This window comes from Lacerta agilis, chromosome Z (assembly GCF_009819535.1).
Source record: "Lacerta agilis isolate rLacAgi1 chromosome Z, rLacAgi1.pri, whole genome shotgun sequence".
In the NCBI taxonomy this organism is placed as follows: Eukaryota; Metazoa; Chordata; class Lepidosauria; order Squamata; family Lacertidae; genus Lacerta; species Lacerta agilis.
Window position 1 is genome coordinate 12,231,978 of NC_046331.1, and position 20,117 is coordinate 12,252,094.

The 20,117-nt window shown below is 47.8% G+C and overlaps 2 protein-coding genes across 13 annotated transcripts in view; both read right to left on the reverse strand.

Annotated features, from left to right (window-relative positions):
* Nucleotides 1-365: 365 nt before the first annotated feature.
* UCK1 (uridine-cytidine kinase 1) lies at nucleotides 366-7,824 on the reverse strand. Of its 2 annotated transcripts, XM_033137650.1 has the most exons (7): nucleotides 7,623-7,824; nucleotides 6,213-6,372; nucleotides 5,431-5,527; nucleotides 4,821-4,963; nucleotides 3,238-3,332; nucleotides 2,004-2,052; nucleotides 366-1,761 (listed from the first exon to the last, which is right to left on the reverse strand). In XM_033137650.1, the coding sequence occupies exons 1-7, from the start codon at nucleotides 7,761-7,763 to the stop codon at nucleotides 1,574-1,576; spliced, it is 873 nt and encodes a 290-aa protein (XP_032993541.1). In that variant the 5' UTR covers nucleotides 7,764-7,824; the 3' UTR covers nucleotides 366-1,573. The 2 variants fall into 2 exon arrangements, with proteins under 2 accessions (XP_032993541.1, XP_032993542.1); XM_033137651.1 differs by lacking the exon at nucleotides 3,238-3,332 and having other exon boundaries at nucleotides 1,582-1,761.
* A 6,595-nt stretch (nucleotides 7,825-14,419) lies between these two features.
* RAPGEF1 (Rap guanine nucleotide exchange factor 1) overlaps nucleotides 14,420-20,117 on the reverse strand; it is a 110,937-nt gene continuing 105,239 nt past the window's right edge. For 10 of the 11 annotated variants that reach the window (XM_033138133.1, XM_033138130.1, XM_033138132.1 and 7 more), the window contains 5 exons: nucleotides 19,296-19,374; nucleotides 18,581-18,682; nucleotides 17,115-17,212; nucleotides 16,472-16,600; nucleotides 14,420-15,541 (listed from right to left, as the gene is read on the reverse strand). In XM_033138133.1, coding sequence (XP_032994024.1) covers nucleotides 15,391-15,541; nucleotides 16,472-16,600; nucleotides 17,115-17,212; nucleotides 18,581-18,682; nucleotides 19,296-19,374 — 559 coding nt within the window. In that variant the 3' untranslated portion in view covers nucleotides 14,420-15,390. Of the gene's footprint in view, nucleotides 15,542-16,471; nucleotides 16,601-17,114; nucleotides 17,213-18,580; nucleotides 18,683-19,295; nucleotides 19,375-20,117 lie in introns of those variants that run through there. The other variant, XR_004425840.1, reaches the window with a different exon arrangement.

The window sequence follows — 20,117 nt, forward strand, 5'->3', positions numbered from 1 at the left end:
CCCCATGACTCTGTGTCCCACCTTTTCCTCCCAAGGAGCTCCAGGTGGCGAACATGGTTCTTCCCTCCTTGCAGTGACTGGCCCAAGGTCACCCAGTGAGCTTCATGGCCGAGCAGGAATTCAAACCCTGTTCTCCTAGGTCTTTAACCACCATACCATGCTGGACAGTTCACTGTCTCCTCTCAGCTGAACAGAGCCTCCAATAAACCTGGATGGTTCCTGTTGAACAAATTCTGGCAACTACTGTATCATTAGTGTACTTGAAGCCAAGGTGGGATTTGCACTGACCATATTCCTTTTGATCATATTATGGATACACACACACACAATGGAGGAAGGGGGGAAAAAACCAACTCACCCATGTGTCATTTTTCCAGGTTTTATTTATTTATTTATTAACAAAGCCAAAACAAACCAACTAACCGAGTCAAGCCTTGCTTTTAGAAAATGTAGAGCTGGCAAGGCCTCACTTTTACCACTTGCCTGGGGGTTAAAATGACTCTATAAAAACCACTGTCCAGGTAATTTCCAACGTCGAAACAAGATATCCGAACTTTGAAAAACGCCACCTGGTAGTGGCAGCGATAGCAGCACAAATGCATTTTAATAGAAAAAACATTTTGGATGAGGCAAACACTGTTTACTTGGTGGTGATTACTGATCAAAGAAGAATCTACCACTCGTTAAAACTACAAGCCAACTGGAAGCCATAAAGGGATGGATTCTGCCATTGCCCATAGCTGATCTCAGCGGTTGCCCCTTGTCTTGCTACATAGAGAATGCAGAACTGCTCAGTCAGTTCTCTCTATGTTAGCTAGATGCAGTCTGTGAAAAGGCAGCTGCTTTATATTTTAAAAACACACATCCTCCTAAGTCTATCCCTTTGTTACCTAGTGGAGTGCATAAAAACACCAAAGTTATGCCCTCCCTTGAGAAAGCAGCATATAATTGAGAGATAGAAGGGGGCAGGCTACCCCCATGGATGCCAGAAGATAATGGTGATGCTGGATGCTGTTGTACTACAAAGATTCTGGCTTTTTAAGCCAATGGCCACCCTTTTCTTCTTTCCCTTAGCAGAGACACAATACGTGGCAGAAGAGAAATTGCACACAATTCCATATAGCCCTCTCCTATCTCAAAATATTATGCAAAAGTCTTGCTGTAATGAAATGAATTTGCAGGGAGATAAATTTGACTCTGAAAAGCAGCCTTCTGGCCATCACTCCTGTGTCAAATTATATTTGGGGGGGGGGGAGAAATAGGGAGAAATTTAAGCACAAAGACAATTTGCTTGCCTGTGGCAGACCCATTTCCTTTCCCAGAAAATTAAAAACCATGGCAGTCAAAGACTAGAGAGAACACCAAAAAAAAATAATGAGAACTTTTCTTCTCTTTTTAACTTCTGGGGCAGATTTAGGTACTATCTGAAAAGAGAGAAACTAAAAACAGAAGGCAGTTTACAACCACAGATTCTCCACCTCTTGGAAGAGAATACGGAGCACTGAAAGGCATCCAAAGGGAACCTGGGATCCGCTCAAAAGTCCAGCTGGTGTGGGAAGGGCTTCTGGCCCCCTTAGTGGGGGCGGCTGCTGGACTCCAAGTGGGACCGTTTGCCGGGAGCCAGCAGGGGGCTGCTGTCTCCTTGCTCAGTGAAGGGCCTCTTGGAGGAGCGTCCATGCCCGTTCATCGTCCCACGCTGCCACTTGCAGAGGTCACCATTAAGAATGTCCTGGATATGCTGCACAATGAGGTTTATAGCAACTGCCGGAAGAAAGGCAAGAGGTGGGTGGAGGAATTAATTATGGGAAGGGACCAGAGGTCAGTGGCAAACTAAGCACAGAGTCTGGCATCTACATTATTGCTAATTATTACAAAGGAATCACAGGGCAGGTGGTGGAAAATTCCAGCTAATAACCATCATTTCAGAAGTCTGTGAATCTTCTCCTGAAATGAATATACAAAATGAGCCTCCAGGAGCCTAGAACGGCAAAAATGCCTCTTACCCATGTTGTCCACTCCTCGAGGGATAATCACATCGGCGTATTTCTTGGTCTGGAGATAAGAAATAGAACAACTGTGAGTCTAAGAACATACCTCCAGAGCTGCCTCTAGTGCCCTCTAGACATTGGTGGACTTCAACTCCCAGCATCCCTGAACCTTGCCCATGCTGGCTCAGTCTGATGAGAGCTAGAGTCCCAACCACATCTAGAGAGTTCCAGGCGAAGGAAGGCTGATCTGGAGACACCTGACCTCTGCCTTTAGGCCAGAAGGGGAGCAAGGAGGCTAAGTCCATGTGGAATTTGTAAAGATGTTTCCTCTTTGTTACTGGTGTCATTTATGACAGAGGAACCTTCCTCAGATCAGGTTACCCGTTCCCTTCCGGGCAACCCTCCAAGAGCCACATGCCAGTGATGTGTGGGACCGGACGCAAAAGCAGATGGGGCAACTTGTAAATTTTACCTTTGTAGGAACTAGCCTGCTATACAGACACTGATGCGCTCAACTCCAGCACCCAGACAAGTGAGAGGCATCAGTGCAGTTCAGGGAGGCATTCCAGCCAGGGAAAGACACGCTTTGCAGCAGGGTCATTGAGAGATGTAGCCTGGGGGAGTGTTCTGAAGGCCTGATACGCCTGCAAGGCTTACAGTTTCCCAGGGCTGACTTTTCACAAGCTACTTTGGAGAACACGCCCCACCAGCCCCTGCCACCACAGCCAGCAACCAGGGAGGGATGGGAGCTGTAGTTCAGAACATCTGGATAGCACCAGGGTTTGGGGGAAGGCTGTCAAAGAGGCACAATTCTCTCTGGGTTCCATTCCCAGGTGAGGCTTTGTCCCAGAAGAAAGCGGGGAACCACACAATTACGGTAAGCTCAGTGGAATAACACAATTTAACACACAGAAAGGCCCAGTTAAGCATTTCCAGCTAAAATAAATGACCAGGGAGCAGGTGATGGGGGAAATACCTCCTCTTTGCTTGAGACTCAGGAAATCTGCTGTCAGAATAGACACTACTGAACTAGATGAACCAACAGTTTGACCTGGTTTAAGGCCACTTCCTATGTTCCTAACATGAAGGGGAGGGGGAAAGAAACCATAGGTTTGATTCCAAGCCAATGTCAATGGAGCCTCTCTTGAGACAGCCAGAGAGATGCTGCGAGGAGGAAATGCTCCTCTACCACCCTTCCATGCTTCCAAAATGGGTTTGAGAGGGAGGGGGGGATAAAAGATTCTGGTACCGGTAAACAGAACTCTTCGAAGGCAGGCTTGACAAACGTTGTGTACTGGGTCAGGATCTGCTCCAGGTCCCTTCCCCGCTTCATATCCCGGAGAACTACAGCCGGAGGAACCAAACAGGGCAGTTTAAAGAGACAAAAGAGTCTTTCTTCAAGCAGCACAGAATTACAACCACAGCTCAAGTCCACAAGATGTAGTGATGGCCAGCAATGTAGAATGCTTCAAATGAGGACTGGACCAATTCATGGGGAATAATAAGGCTATTGATGGCTACAAGCCACAATGTCTATGTTCTGTGTTCCAATGTTGGTGACATTATGCCTTGGTATACCAGTTGCTGGGAATCACAAGTGCTGTTGTTCTCAGGTCCTTCTAGTGGGCTTCCCATTACGGCTTCTGGTTTACCATTATCAATACAGGATGCTGGACTAGATGAACAAATGACCTGACCCAGAAGGGTTCTCCTTATGTTCTTAGTCCAGAACATCTGGAGGTTGGGGAAGATGTAGTGATGTCCTCCACCTTAGATGGCTTCAAATTTGTGGAGGAGAGGCTATCAATGGTTATGTGTCACAATGTCTAGGTTCTACTTCCATGGTCTCCATTCTACTTCTCCCTAACATATTTAGAACATTGCTTCCTGTATACCCAAGGGATGAGGAACCTGCAGCCCCCTGGATGTTGTTGGACTCCAACTACCATCAGTCTCAGCCAGCATGGCCAAGAGGGATGCCGGGAGTTGGGAGTCCAGCAATATCCAAAAGGCCTTAGGTTTCCCCATCCCAGATTGAAGTACAGTCATACCTCTGGTTGCATTCGCTGCGGGTTGCGTTCGGCACAGGTTATGAACATGCCGAACCCTGAAGTACCGGAACGGGTTACTTCCGGGTTCGGCACGTCGCACATGCGCAGATACAACACTTCAGCTTGCATGCTGCTTATGTTGCAAATGGGGCTCCGGAATGGATCCCGTTCGCAACCAGAGGTACCACTGTAGCAGCATACATCTTCAACGCCTCTGTTTAGAAGCATAGGGATGCGGGTGTCGCTGTGGTGTAAATCACTGAGTCTCTTGGTTCGAATCTGCACAATGGGTTGAGCTCCTGTTGCTCTGTCCCAGCTCCTGCCTACCTAGCAGTTTGAAAGCACGCCAGTGCAAGTAGATAAAATAGGTACCACTAAGGCGGGAAGGTAAACAGTGCACTCTGGTTTCCGTCACGGTGTTCCGTTGCGCCAGAAGCGGTTTAGTCATGCTGACCACATGACCCGAAAAGCTGTCTGTGGACAAACACCGGCTCCCTCAGCCTGAGAGATGAGCGCCGCAACCCCATAGTCGCCTTTGACTGGAATTAATGGTCCAGGGGTCCCTTACCTTTTACCTTTACCTTAGAAGAAGCATTTCCTAATGAGAAAAGAGATCTTTTTTGTGACCCATCTGTGACCCTCCAGATGTTGTTGGACTCCAGCTCCCATCAGCCCCAGACAGCATGGCCAATGGTTTATGGGATGGTGGAGGCAACATCTAGGGAAGTTTCTGACCCCTGTGGTAAAAGTGTTTAAATAAATTCAAGGAACCAGGGGTTACCTCTCCGGGAGAGCCTGACATCTGAGTCCGTGTCAACAAAAAGACGGAGATGAAACATGTCTCGGATGTCTTGAGTATAGAATACCAGAATCCCCTCAAAAAGCACCACATCTGCAGGGTAGACCATAGTCGTCTCAGGCAGCCTGCAGTGGACATGACATGGAATGGCAAGATGTGGTTAAGAAAGGTCCCAGTGTGACTGTTCCAAATGCCCAGGGAGAACATCTGGAATGTCATGCTTCCCGTTTCAGCACTTTAGAATGCTTGAGGGGGCTGGAGATGTTTAGCCTGGAGAACAGGAGACTGAGAGGTGATAGGATAGCCATCTTCAAAGAACTGAAGGGCTGTCACATGGAAGAGGGAGCAAGCTTGTTTTCTGCCGCTCCAGAGGGCAGGGCACAAACCAATGAATTCAAATGGCCTTAGGAATATCTTTCTGATGGTAAGAGCCCTTCGCCAGTGGAACGAGCTACCTCAGGACGTGGTCGTCTTTCAGGGATACTTTAGCTGCGATCCCCGCGATTGCAGAGGGTTGGACGAGGTGACCCTTGGGGTCCTTTCCAACTCGTAAGACCACATTTTGCACAAAAGACAGGAAATACATACTGACCTGGAATGGGTCACAAAATCGTACGTTGGAACCTCAACCGTTTGGCCATCCACAATATTCTTCAACGTCATTTGCATTAATTCATTGTCAAAAGCATCTGTGCAATGCAAAAAAAAGGGGGGGCTGTGTGTGGCCAAACAGAACTGGATCAGCAGCAGAGGCAGTTTCAGATTTAATATGCACTGCAAGTCAGGCACTACGACGGTGGCACAAAAGCTGCTTTCACGCCGTCTGATCTCATGTACTGAGGACCCATGCAGGCGATGTGAACTACTGGTCCCGTATCACAGCAGCAACTAACAAATAGGGCTTTATTACCTGTTTGACAGGTGGGATGTGGAGGCAATTTCACCTACGCAAGGGGGCAAAAGCAGATGGTTCTGTGCAGTGCTAGCCCTGCTCAGAGTAGAACCGCCGAAATGGATGGCCTTGACTTAGGTGCTTAAATTTCAGCGGGTCTACTCTGAACAGGGCTTACCTTGGCCGCAACATAAAGCTATCTATGAACAGCATCTTCAAAGGCAAAGGGATTTTTTAAATAAAATAAATAAATGAATGAATGCTGGGTTTATTTTATTTTTTTAAATATAGGCAATATTTGTTCCCAAGATTCTCCAGATCACAGGCTGGAAAACACAGAGTGAGATTGCTGCTGGATGCCATAAGCATAAAATTTTTTTTGGGGGGGGGGAGACGTCTACTCTGAGGGAGACCGTCTTTCCCACCCATAGGACTGCTAAGTCCACTGTCTAAAAATTACCCGGCTGCCCCACTGGGTATACCTGGGTGATCAAAGTTGTACTGTCCCTTCAGGGCTTTTGCCTTCTGCTCCGTCGTAAGCACTTTATAGAACCGATCCTGGCTGAGGATAACGACTTTCCGCTGACGGTGATCCACTTCATTTTGCCCCAGCAACTCCATGATTTTCTCACACACTGTCGACTGCCCGGGGGAGGGAGAATTTTGGAACATATCAGAAAAACAAACAAACCAATGAACATGGTTTAAATTTCTCAGCCTAACATGCCTAAAACAATGAACATAGCACCAAAGTCCATGAAGGAAGAGGCAGATGTAACCATGAATTTAAACTGAACAGAAGGAGAAGACCCTAAAAGCCAGAAACCTCACAGTGCCTGCTTTACCATAAAAAGTAATGAGGGACTTGGGTGATTTTTTTTGGGGGGGGGGGGGGGAAGAAGCAGTGGTGGACCTACATTTTGGGGGCCCCTGAAGCTTGAACTGTTATGGTGGCCCCTTCCCAACCAGCAACGAGGTCGGGTAACCATTGTTATCTTCTTCAGTGGGTTGTTCCACAACAGATCACAACAATTTTCAAATAAATTGTAACTACTGCATTTCACATTTTGATTAGAATTGCTGTACTAGATTATCTTGCATGTCAAAGTCACTGGTGTGAATAATAATAATAAAAAATCCTATGCCTTAATGCTTTCTAGTTATGGGGGGAGGGAATGAAAAATAGGGAAAATTTGGGGTGTCCTTTTAAAAGAAAAAAAAATGTAAGCTATGTGGACTAAACTCACTTCTGCGCCCCCTCTGGGATTAGGGGCTCTGAAGATTAAGTTTCAATAGTTTCATAATAGATCATCATCTGCCCCTGAATTGTGGAGCGAGGATTACAGGCAAAAAACACTGCGGAGCAGGGGCTAAAAAGTGTCAGACTAGGCCCTGGGAGAGATCAAGGCTCTAAAACTTCCCTACTCCAGCCACGAAGCCCACCGAGTGACCTTGAGCCAGTTCCATAAGTGTCTCAGCCTAACCTACCTCACGGGGTTGTTGTAAGGATAAAATGGGGCGGCGCGGGGATGGGTGGGTGGGAGAACAATGCACGTGACCACCTTGGGGGGAAGATGAGATACAAATGTAAGAATAAATACAATATAAGCGTCACCATCATCATCCGGGATGTTTAAAGGTGTCAGGAGAGATACAGGGGAAATTCTCAGGGATCTGAAGCTTTTGCAAGAATCGCGGACAGGTTTAAACTGGTCCGCAGTGCAATGCAATACAATCAGGAGAATTAACTGACATTCTGTTGCTCTGCTTGCAATATCGTTATTTTTGTTGTTGTTGTTTTTGCATTTTTATTTTGCACTTCGGCTGCGCTAAGCCGTCCCTCTAGCAGGGGCGCGGCGGCCCACGTAGCCAGGGACCCCCCGCTTACCTACCTTGCCGCTGGCGGTGCCTCCGCTCACCCCGATCAGGAAAGGACGCGGGTGCGGCCGCTCCGCCTCCCCGGCGCCCGGCAGGCTGCTGCTACTACTACTACTACCGCTGCACCCGATGCCATTGCTGCCCGTAGTGGCCATGGCTTGGGCATTGCAGAAAGGGCCAGCCCCGTCCCAGATGCAGCAGCTGCCACTGCCCCAGGGCGCAGACTCCATCTCCCAGCAAGCATAGCGCGGCGGTGAGCGCTCGGTCGGCCCACGGGCGGGCCGCAGGGCACGCTGGGAAACGAAGTTCTTTATCCGCCTCCGGAGAGCTTGCGCAAAGTCGGTTGCGCACGAAGGCGGTAGTGACAAGGGGCGGGGCGGGGGCGCAGGGGGCGGGGCTTTCGGGGTTAGGAGGCGGGACTGAAGCTGGGAAGGAGGCGCAATAAAGCGCTGCATCGTAGGATGAAAAAAAAAAGTTAAAAGACTTGGAAATCCGAGCAACTACAGTACATTCAACCAAATTCTGTTCATTGCGCTGCACCACACTTAAGGCTGAGTACACAGCATACATTTAAAGTGCATTATTCACTACCACCACCAAGAATTCTGGGAACTGCAGTTTGTTAAGGGTTTTGGGAATAGTAGTACTGTCAAGGGATTACCAGTATCTACAGGGTTAACTGAATATCTGAACAGGACTTGGCAGCAGAAAGTAAAACAGCTAACCCCAAATCACATTCTAAAGCTGGGGCAGCAGTGGCAGAGCAACCGTCCACTGAGCACTGCCCATGCACCATTATGATAGGACTGGAAGAACCTACACCTGTGAAACAACTTAAGGTGCGGAAGGCTCAGCCAAATGGCAAGCTGCGCCTCCAGGCAACACCCAATAGTGCAGGATCTTATAGCACCAGAGGAGGAAGCGCATAACAGTGCCCTAGAGCCTAGGTGAAGGGAACATAGTTCTATGAGGCACCTATGGGCAGATTTGCAAGGTGTTGCTACTTAATATCAGTGCAGAGGATATGGTCATCTGGGTGGCCAGCGCATAGCCCAGCTGATTTGTGAAAAACTGGATATAACTGCCATCCAGCAGGGAGCAGAGCCAGGGCAGCCCACCAACCCCTGGTGCCAACTCCAGGGGCCCTGTGGGCTTTTGTGCACCCACAAAAATGTTGCTGTGGGTGCCCAGCCTCCGCCCCTGCTGCTGCTGCCACCTGGTGACTGGGCTGAAGCCTGTGCCTCCATTGTGGGGCCTCTGTTGAGGCCTGCTGCAGCCACGGATGTGGTTCTGGAGTGCTTCCGCAGTAGGCCTCAATAGAGGCTCTATAGCAGAGGCCCAGGCCCTGGCCCAGTTGCTGTCGCAGTGCTGGAGCACGCTTGTGCGCTGCGCGTAATGATGTGGCAATGTGATGTCACATGTGGTGCGTGCAGAGTACCCACAGTGTGGGGCCGAAGTCAGTGTGCCTGCCACCAAGAGAAGGGGGAAAGGTTTCGGATCCACAGACTGCGAGTTAACACCAGGACAGAAGGTATGAGTTGTTTATCCCAAACAACCCAACCAACCTGATGAGATGATCAGCCGGAGCTACTTACTGGATGGTATTAGCTAACACCACTTGCCCAATTTATCTGCATACAGCTTAAGTAAGGTGCAGGAATAACAGGATTCTTGGCCTGCCTAGAGGAAGCATAACTGGGCACACTACCTGTGTCATACAGTCCTTTATCTTGTGTGTATTATGTTCCCCATATTGTATATAACCAATTTTGTTTTTGTTTTTTGGGGGCAAACAGGGCATGGAGGAGGGAAAGAAGCATTTAATGGAAGCAGCAAGTTCATTTCTAGAACCGAAGAGTGATGTGACAGAGAAACAGTCACATTCCAAAGTGCAAACTGTTATGGGGGGCTGAGAGAGTGGAGCAATTAGCAAGATATGAAGGGAAGACAGCGTAAAGCAAAGGGGTGGAATGTGGTGGAAATGCAGAAGAATTGCAATTGAGGTGGTATAGGTGTCCTTGTGCAATTCACCCTTTGTCTAATGCTGACTCCTGCTGACTTAATTGCTTGCAGGAGCGCTTCTGTTCTAAGATGGCCCAGCTGTGGGTTGACTGCTTTGCTGACCTAGATCATGGGACCCCCCCCCCCATGTCATATGAAGGTAACCTAGAGAAAGGGAAGCTTTGCTGCAGTTCTAAACTGCTGATATGTGCTGCATAGCCTGGCCAGACTGAAATATGCTGTAATTTCTCGTCTATAAGATGCCCCCATGTATAAGACACTCCCTATTTTGGTGATACTCCCAATTTTGGTGAATTGATGCTTTTGAATTATGGTGCTGGAGGAGACTCTTGAGAGTCCCATGGATCAAACCTATCCATTCTCAAAGAAATCAGCCCTGAGTGCTCACTAGAAGGACAGATCCTGAAGCTGAGGCTCCAGTACTTTGGCCACCTCATGAGAAGAGAAGACTCCCTAGAAAAGACCCTGACGTTGGGAAAGATGGAGGGCACAAGGAGAAGGGGACGACAGAGGATGAGATGGTTGGACAGTGTTCTCGAAGCTACTAACATGAGTTTGGCCAAACTGCGAGAGGCAGTGAAGGATAGGCGTGCCTGGCGTGCTCTGGTCCATGGAGTCACGAAGAGTCGGACACGACTGAACGACTGAACAACAACAACATTTTGGGGGACTCAAATTTAAGAAAATGGGGGGGGGGGGAGATGGCACAGAGTTGTTGAGCTTTTTTAAGGGGGTGGATACCAAAAATTGTTCACCCGCATGCCCCAAACTCCGTGCCTCTTTTCTGTCCCCTCACCAGCAGAAGTGGCCTGTAGCCTGCCCAATTGCCGCAGCAACCAGTAGCACGCCCAATAGCTGCTGACAGCCGCAGCAACAACCAATCAAGCGCCTACCCTATGCACTATCCATGTACAGTGGTACCTTGGGTTAAGTACGCTTCAGGTTAAGAACTCTGATTAAGAACAGAAATTGTGGTCTGGCGGCGCAGCGGCAGCAGGAGGTCCCATTAGCTAAAGTGGTGCTTCAGGTTAAGAACAGTTTCAGGTTAAGAACGGACCTCCGGAACGAATTAAGTACTTAACCCGAGGTACCACTGTATAAGAAAAAAACCCAAAAACTAGTCTTATACATGGAAAAGTGCAGTACTTTGCTGCTACATCCCTGGGGCTTTCTGCAGCTGAAAGGAGGGCTTTGCCATTTGTCTCCTATTGTATCCTTGTGTAAAGCAGGGTCTGGTATTCTTGTGTCAAGATCCATCGGCCTTTGGCTAAACAGAAAGGTATGGCAAAACAGAAAGGTAGCTGTTTTTGATACAAATGTCTGGGCACATTTTTGCCTCCACAAAGGGAATGGCTTCCACATGAATGAAGCGTGTGTTGTCCCAACATGGGATGACCTTCTTTGAAGAACCATAGCTCCCTGGTAGAACATCTGCCTTGCAAGCAGAAGGTCCCAGCATCTACCCCCAGCATCTCCTGGTAGGGCTGCAAAACTCTAAGACCCCAGGAGGGCCCACCAGCCTCTGGCCCGTTTGTTCTGTGAGTCACAATTTAAATACTGCAGAATGCCACAAAGTAGCGCTATACTGGGTGCCCTTGGGCACTGTGAGAAATTAAAAAATCAGCTCCCGGACATCATTGGAGGGCAGTGTTGCTGTCACTGCCATGCAGATGCCTAAAGATGGCTCAGACCAGAAGGAACTTTAGGAACCCAAATCAGACTCATTGAGCCATCCAGCTCAGTACTGTCTACAATATCTGGTAGAGGCTTTCAGGCAGGGGATCTCTTCCATTCCTTCCTGGAGATGCCGGAGGTTGGACCTGGGACCTTCTGCATAAAAAAAAGCACAATACCACTTATAGTAGTTGTAGTCTACTTGCAAAGATAAAGTAATGTTCTAGTCTCTTTGGTCCTGAAAAGCTGGTTTTAAGTCGGGACCTGGAAAGCTGGCCTTATCCTGAGCCAGACTATTGTGTCCATCCAGTGCAATATAGTCTACACTAACTGGCAGTGGATCTCCGGGGTTTTAGGCAGGGAGACTTATCCCAGTCCTGTTTGAAGCTGTTGGGGATTGAACCTAGGACCTTCTGCTTGCAAAGCAGATGCTTACACCAGTGAGCTACAGCCCTCAAACTTTACTCAGGGACATACTGATTCTGAAGCTGGCCATGGAAATTCGCCTACCACCTGGTTCTCTGGCGTGGGATTTCCCACTGTGGATCCCCCCATCTCCCATCAGGCTAATGGCCCAAACAGGCCAACCAACAGGAACCAGGAAGAGAGACATGGTAGACAAGCAGGAAACCAGACCAATGGGAGAAACTGGATTTGATTGTCACTTTAATCTTGGCTGACCAAGGCATGCACTGTAAAATAGGATGATATTCAAGGCTGGGTTCTTTAACCACATTTATTGTCACTTGTTTGTCTTCCCCGCCCCTTTCTCTTTAATATATAAAAAAGTAACAGGTTTGGACATTTTTACAATCAGGATTCAGGGTGGGTAGGGTTAACCATAAATATACACCATCAGACCGAGGGAGGCTGGTTGGCAGAACAGCAAAGTCAAGGAAATTTTTCAGCAAGCTTGAAAATGCAAGGAACGCCCCATGTTTTTAGAAGCTGACAGTCACAACTTGAACTGGGGGGGAAACCCCACCACCTCTTCTTCCCTTTGCCCCCAATGCCTTCAGCCCTTCCCCCCCAATTTAACTAAAACCCCATCCCTGCCAAGGGAATGACTGTGAGAGCACCACAGTAAATAGTGCTGAAATTAACACAAACCAACAGTCGGATTCTGAAGCTGGGTATTTTTTGCAGTAAATGCAATTTTTATGGGTTCAAATTCCAGCATATATTTTTTTTAAAAAGCTCCAATGCCTAGGTTAACAATCATTTAAAATTCTCACCTACCTTGCCCACCGAATTCTGAACAGAGCAAGGGTTAGAGAAAATTCTGAATGCGACTGGACTACAACTCCCATTACCCACCACCACCATGTAACCCCAAGCTGGCTTTAGGGGCGGATGGGAATTGTGGACTGACAACCTCTAGCAGGCTAGACTACAACTGGTGTGGCGTCCCTGGCTCTATCCACTTACTCATGAACCAAGACACAGGGGCAAAGGCACACCTAACCCTTCGCTCCCCAATGTGAAGTGCAATTAGGTGACTAATAGGTATCATTCTGAAGCTGCCAGGGTATGAAAGCTGCAGATTCTGGTGAGGGCCAGAACCCCCTCCAAAGGCGGTAGAAATGCAAGGACCTTTTTAGGCCTACCTTAGCTGCAAGACTGAGGGCAATTACAAAACATCCAATATTTTCTTACTGGGGGGGGGGGGAGGGGAGTCCTTCACCAAACTCTTCTCACCCCCACCCCCAGGCCTCCTGATGTCACCGGCAACTTGCACAGGAGGTTCACCTACGCATGCCCATCTGTGGCAAGTTGAAATGAAAGACACACACAAGGGTATAAACGGCAACATATTGCCTGCTGCAAACACCCTTTAAATTAACAAAACAAAACAAAACAAGATGAGCTGCACAGTATTAGGCTGGAGGATTCTGCAGAGAAGGTTGGGGCCAGGTGGGTAGTCTGCTTCTGCCCAGTGGATTTCCTCCTCCCAGTTTTAGTCACAGGACAAGGAAAGAGAAAGAAGCCTCTGCCTCAATAGATAACAAAGCCATTGGCTACAGTTAACAAACTGAAAAGCAAAAGTCATTCCCAAATCCTGGGCAGGCAAGTCAGGAGTCCACGTCTTGAGCCCAACTTTCAACAAATTGCTTTCAAGATTATTTGGCATCAAGAAAAACAACAACAACTGCTCTGTTTAGGGCCCCTTATATTATATTAAAAAAGAGAGAATGTGGGCTGGTTTGGATTTAACAATCCTAATTTGCTAAACCAGCAGTGCATCATGGTTCCTTTAAACTAGGCTTGGGAAACTTTTGGCCCTGCAGATGTTGCTGAACTACAGTTCCCCTCATCCCTGGCCATGCTTGCTGGAGATGATGAAAATTGTCTTCAGCAACATCAGGAGACCCCCAAGTTCCCCATGCTTGCTTCAAAACCCAATGCTTCCTGTTGACTCCAAAATGTTGTGGTTTAATCCTCAGGCTCCAAACTCGTTGTAAAAAAAAAAAACAGGATTAAATCCTGGCCACGGTAATATTTCAGCTGCAACAAAAAACTCTGGTCTAAAATAACATGATGGAAGGGTCAAAGGCACAGGAGTGAGCAAGTAAGTGGGCACAGCACTCATTGCCAGGCCAGTAAAGTTTTATTAAACCAGGATCATTATCTCTGAGCTGGCCCCCAAATCAGCTGCAGCTCCTGTGAAGGCGACCTGTTGACAAGGAGATGCTTTCTTGTTGCTCAGACCAAGAACCCAGTGTGACCTGGGAGCTGTTTTATATAAGGTGAAGCCGCTGGCCTGAGGAGGTTGATTTCAGGTACCATGGTGGGTTAGCAGAGTGAGGTGGATAGATACGACTCATATGGGGAGGAGAAAATCCATTGGGAAGTTCTTCTACAGAAGCATCAATGAAATAAACGGGAGATGCGAAGGAGTGCTCTGATGCAGGTCTCTCCAACCCGCTTAATTTGAGGCTGCTTTTCAACCGTTCTGCCCCAACTGGATGGCGCCACAGCTCCTCATAGATGTGCCCCTCCCACCCCAAGTTCTCACTTTGGTTTTTGACAACCCCCCCCCCCCCATCTCAGCCTGATGCCTCCAGACAGCCAAGTATTTTGTTTGTTTTGTTTTCCTTTACGCATTGCTTAGCACTTTGAAGTTTCTTCTTAAAAACCCCATGGGCCACTCAGTCATGCATCCAAAGAAAAAGGAAAGGAAACTGATGATGTTGCCTAGAGGTTCGTATTTACAGGCGGTCTCGTTTTCTACAAGTTTACTGCATTAACAGCTAGTACCATTGCTACAATATAGGGGCCCCCATAGCAAGTACAAGGGGGTGGATGTCACAGAACCTCAACAATTCCAGATTTCCTGAGTCAAATAAGAGCAAAGAGATTCCTGGTTGATTTAATATGAGGAGATCCAGGTGAATTTGGGGAAGGGGTGACGGTGGTGGACATACTGTCCAGAGGGCAGCTGCCCATCTCGTTCCTTTTCCACATTGGTGATGGGGGCCGTTTGATTGATTAAATATCCCTGTAAACATGTAAGACTCTGCAAGGGTAGAATGTTATTTCACTCTTTTTTCCTTTCCTCCCAGTGTCTGTGGGTGGGGAAGCACTGTGAAAAATGGTTCTCCTCGGGTCTGACCTTGATGGCAATCCATTTTTCATCCCTCACGCATGCTAAGTGCCCATTGGGCGAGGCCATGGGCACGTCAATATGTGGCTCAACGCAAGATGCAGCAACTCCGCTTCCCTCTCTTCCTGTAGCAGTGCGAGGAGCGCAAGAAAAAAAACGTTCAGATTTGGCAAAAGTGGGAACACTCTGGCACTAAAAAACAAACAAACCCTGACCCCTTTTCCTGTGTGCTCCCTTTTCAGGCAGAAAAGCTCATCTATGGCACTGAGGAAGGAGAGCAGGACGCTGCTTTGGTGACTCTCCCCTGCAGCCTGATGGGAAGGGAGCCCACGCCTGCCGCTGAGACAACTCAACCCCTGGGCTGGGGCCCAGGAGGGGAGGAGGTGGGGGGATGTGGCCCGGTCACAGGTCCAAGTCTCATAGCTGCCGTCTCTGCAGGCGCCCAGCGATCCTTTCGCCCATGGCCTTCATTTGCTTCCCCCCTAGGTTTTCTCCTCCCTGTCTGTCTTCCGCCTTGTTATGTTTCGAGGCTTGATTTTGAGCGAAAGTTCCCACAAGGCCTCCTCCGCCAGGTGGTCACTGAAGTCATTGAAAAATGAGATGATGTCATCATTCCGTTTGATGTCGTAATGCCTGCAGCAATGAGAGAGAGAGAGAACGAGAGACAGGTGTTTTATAACAGAAAGTGCCGCTTTATTCAGGACTGCCCCCTAGCTCGAAGCCAAAAGAACACAATGTTCAATTCACTGCCTCCCCACCCCAAAAGGCAAGGCTCACTGATATAACCAGAACATTAAAAATTCTGCAATCCAAGCATCCCAAATCCTGTGCTACGAGAAGCCAGATACTGTGGTCTGTATAAATTGGGCAGATTCACCTAATTCCCCCTCCTTCACTATCTTCCTTGGCTGCTTCTGAGGCTGCAATAAATGTCCCCAAATGGTTAGGCTAAAATAAAAAGCTGGTTGGTTCTCTGCCTGCTCAATGATATCCTGTACAAGGCTACTATAGACGTAATCCTGCAAATGTCTACAACATGACAAGCAGCCCGGTGCATGGGGAAGGTGGCGCCCCTCACACACCAAGAGGTATTTCCTGTCTTCCAATATACATGCAGGTCCTGCTTACCAGGCACTTTCCTGGAAATTGTTTGTTAGGAAAGTCCATGATTTCCATTGACTCTTATGGGAACATTTCTAATCCATGATCTCTCTCTCTCTCTCTCCCCCCCCCCCCATGGCTTCTTCTTTAAATGGCTGCATTCAACCAGCAAAGAGACAAAAGAAAAACTCTCCTGCTGTCTGATTTGTCCAACCTCTCTCCCTGTCTCTTGCCTGAAAATGGCTGTTGGTGACCAGCAGCAAAGTTGTGGCTAATAGTTTCTGGCTTGAATCGAGTGAACAGTGAAATGAAGTGTAACTCTCCACCCCCCCCCCCCACCGTTTCATAAAATGCCAGTCTAGACAAGTTTCTTGTTCTTTGCTATAGTCACACATAGCATGCTCCTAGTCCTCAAGTGTTCATAGGTGTGCACAATGCTAGAGAGCAGTGGGTGCCACTTACACTTGCTGGAAGCACCTCATGCTGTCCAGGATGTTGAACTGCTGCCAGCGCTTGGAGAAGTTGACTTTGCCATCAATGTAGTCCGGATTCCCCAAGTGGACAAAGGTCAAGTCTTGCAGTATGAGACCTCTGGGGAGGGAGGGAGAGAGAGAGAGAGAGAGAGAGAGATGTGAAAGTGGAAGAGGAAGGCCTTCTGTTATGGTTTGAAATGACAAATGTGTTCACTTAAGCCTATTAATATCTATGGGTACAACCCAGAGGGCAGGACTTCAGTTACAGGAGGGTAGATTCCTGGTGAACATCAGGAGAAATGTCTTGATGGGAAGAACAGTTTTAAAAGGGAACTGTTGACCTAAAGCAGGCGTGGGGAGCCTTTGGCCCTCCAGATGTTGCTGAACTACAACACCTATGATCCCTGGCAACTGGTCATGCTTACTCAGTCTGATGGGATCTCTGCTCCTGACCTGGAGGGATAGTGGTCTCTCATTTGCTGTGAGAGACTCGGCCAGCCATCTGTTGGTGATGACCTTCCTCTGGACTTCCCCAAACTGAGCAACAGGTGAGGTGGACCAGATTGATTGCAAGACTCCCCTGCAGCCAGCAGTGAAACCCCAGAGAATGTTTGCCTGTGTGAGCTACTCACAAGTATGGTATGCAAGGCGGCTCCACCTCTGAGAGGGCAGCTCGGTATGCCCGGAAGGAGGAAGAACTGTCAATCAGAGTGCAATACTCAGCCAGACCCTGGCAGGAGACACAAAACATGGAGACATAGCATGAATTGTCTGAGAGACTGAACACATTTGGATGCTCCACAAATCCAGGTGGGTCAGAAACAAAAGATGCACCTCTCTGTATTCTTCTATGGGACACAGAAGCATCTAGCACCTCAAGAACCTCATTCCTGCCAAACAGCAACAAAAAACGAAAAAGCAAGTGGCTACTAGCTCTCATGTTTGTGGTGGAAAACTTTTTACTACACAGTGTTTCCCATCAACAGCTGATGACTGGCGGCAGCCCGTCTTGTTACTGCAATCCACTGGAAAGAAACTCAAGAACTTGCGCTAGACAAGGGATACCACCTTTTATGGAATACTGAGATTATACAGGAGAAATCACGCACATCCCAAAATATTGACAAGGAGGGTTATCAGCAGCACCAGACTCTTTTCAAATGGTTTGCACTCTTTTATTTCTTACACAGCGAGTGAAACTTTCTCTTCACAACTGTCTGCTCAAGCTTGGGATATTTGGAATTACACCTGACTGTAATATGCTGTGTTCTTCTCTTTCATGTATACTGAAATTGTGGTGATCCCAACTTTAATGTTTGGTTTGTTGTTTTATAATGTGGGTGGCAGGAACAGGGAAGTTGCTTAATTTGGTTTCTTTTTTTATTATGGTTTTCTCCCTTCTTCCCCCACCTCACTCCTTCTTTCTCCCTTCTTTCTTTTTCCGTTTTGCTCTTCTCTTTTGCTATGCTCCTGTTGTCATTTCTTATGTACTGTCACTGTTGAAAATACTATGAGAAGCTATTTACCAAAAAACAAACAAACCCAAAACGAGTTGACAACCGGCAGCAGAAGGCATTGAGTGGTTCCTTTGAAAAGCACTGCCTTTAAGGCAAGGTGTACGTGTTAGCCAATGCGGTACCCTCCAGATGTGGTTGGGCTACAGCTTCTGTCATCCCTGGCTGGCTAGGCCTGATGGGGTGGTGGAGGAGTCTAACAACATCTGGAAGGCTTTGTTGATAGAAAACATCTTCATCTGCTTCAAGGAGCAAAAACTGAGCTAAACGTACCAGGGAAGAGCAAAGCGGGAGTGAGCTCCTCTGTGGTATGCAGAGTGTGGCTTGTGAATTTGGCTAGACAGCTGGCTTTACCTTTTGCAATCCCACACAGAGAAATATTAGCAGAGTAAAAATAGCAAAGTTGCTTATTTTAGGAAGTGCATTAACATGGATAGAAAAGATTGTAGTTTTATGCTAACTAACTAGTCAAGAGGAAACAAAGGCAGCCATGTTTGCTCTTTGTTCTTTCTAGTGCTGGACTTTTAACTTTTGGAAACACAGGACGAAAACAGTTTTGAAAAGATATATATTAAAAAACCGACCTCTGAGGTTTGTTTCTGCCACTCGAGCCTCCGGATGGGTGCTGAATCCAGGGCAGAGAGTATAGCCAAGTAGGAGTTGAAGTTGTTGAGCTTTCGTAAGTGCTGGAGCAAAACGGAAAAAAGAGGACGAAGGGTTGGAGGTGTTCCAAGGTGTTCTGGGGTGGGGGGAGAAGGTGGCAGTGTGGCATAGTAGTTAGAATGCTGGGCTTGCGCCTTGGAGAGACTAGGATTCAAATCCCCAATTGGGCAGGAAGCTGTGACCTTGGGGCAGTCACTGTGCTGCTTAGCCAACTACAAGGTTATCCTCACATGGTTGTTGTGTGGATAAAATGGGGAGGGGGCAAACCACGCATGCTCCTTGGAGGAAAGGTGGGATATAAAAACATGAAAACAAAATGAAATGAAAGGCCACTTGTCAGGGCAAAGGGTTGTGCTGTGGGCAGATGTAGAACCTCCTGGAATTTGCTAACAGTACAGATTTCGTAAGGGGTCACTTTCCTCTTCACACCTTAGTCCTGGAACTGTGGATCAGGTTAAGTCTGCTTTGGAATTTGGACCTGCCAAAATTCACAAAGCATCTCCAGTCTGACCCACACAGGTGTATCCCTAGATCAGGCTTCAGTCTTAGGCTGTGACATCAATGAGGTTCAAGCCTCCAAGTCCCTGGGCCCTCACAATGATGGTGGTGGTAATAGCAACCCTTTGCAGGACTTACCTTCATGATCTTTATAAACTTCAGGAGCAACCTCTCTCGGTCCTGGGCTTTCTCCTGCTGCATAATTATTGAGCGGACCCTGTGAGTTTGCAGATTGGGAGAGATGCAACAACGCAGCCATCAGGATTAAACAGTTCAAGCAGGTTTCTGATCCAGGAATCCCTGCTGAGCTGCTAAGCGCTGGCTGAAGCACCAGTAATGTTGGCTTCCTGATTCATCTTGGCTGGTAGTCCTGGAAGACCTGCCCCCTGCCTTGCAGGCCTTTTCCCACCTGGCCTGGGAGGGCAGCATCCTGTCTCCAGCTACAGAAGCTGAGGCTGCGGAACAGAATCTTGGGCTGGGGTGCCGTTTAGGGGGTTTGTTGGGGGGGGTTGTTGTTGCTGGTGTTGCTGTTAATTTTTGTCTCTTATGATTCTATGTTGAAATTGTTACATTTGGTTGTTGTTTTTTTACTGTTTGTTTTTGGTGTTTTGTTTATTGTTTAAAACAGGGGTCCCCAAACTAAGGCCCGGGGGCCGGATGTGGCCCAATTGCCTTCTCAATCTGGCCCGTGGACGGTCCGGGAATCAGCGTGTTTTTACATGAGTAGAATGTGTCCTTTTATTTAAAAAGCATCTCTGGGTTATTTGTGGGGCCTGCCTGGTGTTTTTACATGAGTAGAACGTGTGCTTTTATTTAAAATGCATCTCTGGGTTATTTGTGGAGCATAGGAATTTGTTCATATATATTTTTCAAAATATAGTCTGGCCCCCCCACAAGGTCTGAAGGACAGTGGACCGGCCACCTGCTGAAAAAGTTTGCTGACCCCTGGTTTAAAATGAT

Coding starts and splice junctions, on each gene's coding strand:
- UCK1 (XM_033137650.1), bottom strand. CDS start 7,763: ATGGCCACTACGGGCAGCAATGGCATCGGGTGCAGCGGTAGTAGTAGT. Junction 6,373..7,622: donor GAGGCACCGCCAGCGGCAAG/GTAGGTAAGCGG, acceptor TCCCCCGGGCAG/TCGACAGTGTGTGAGAAAAT. Junction 2,053..3,237: donor TCGAAGAGTTCTGTTTACCG/GTACCAGAATCT, acceptor TCTTATCTCCAG/ACCAAGAAATACGCCGATGT.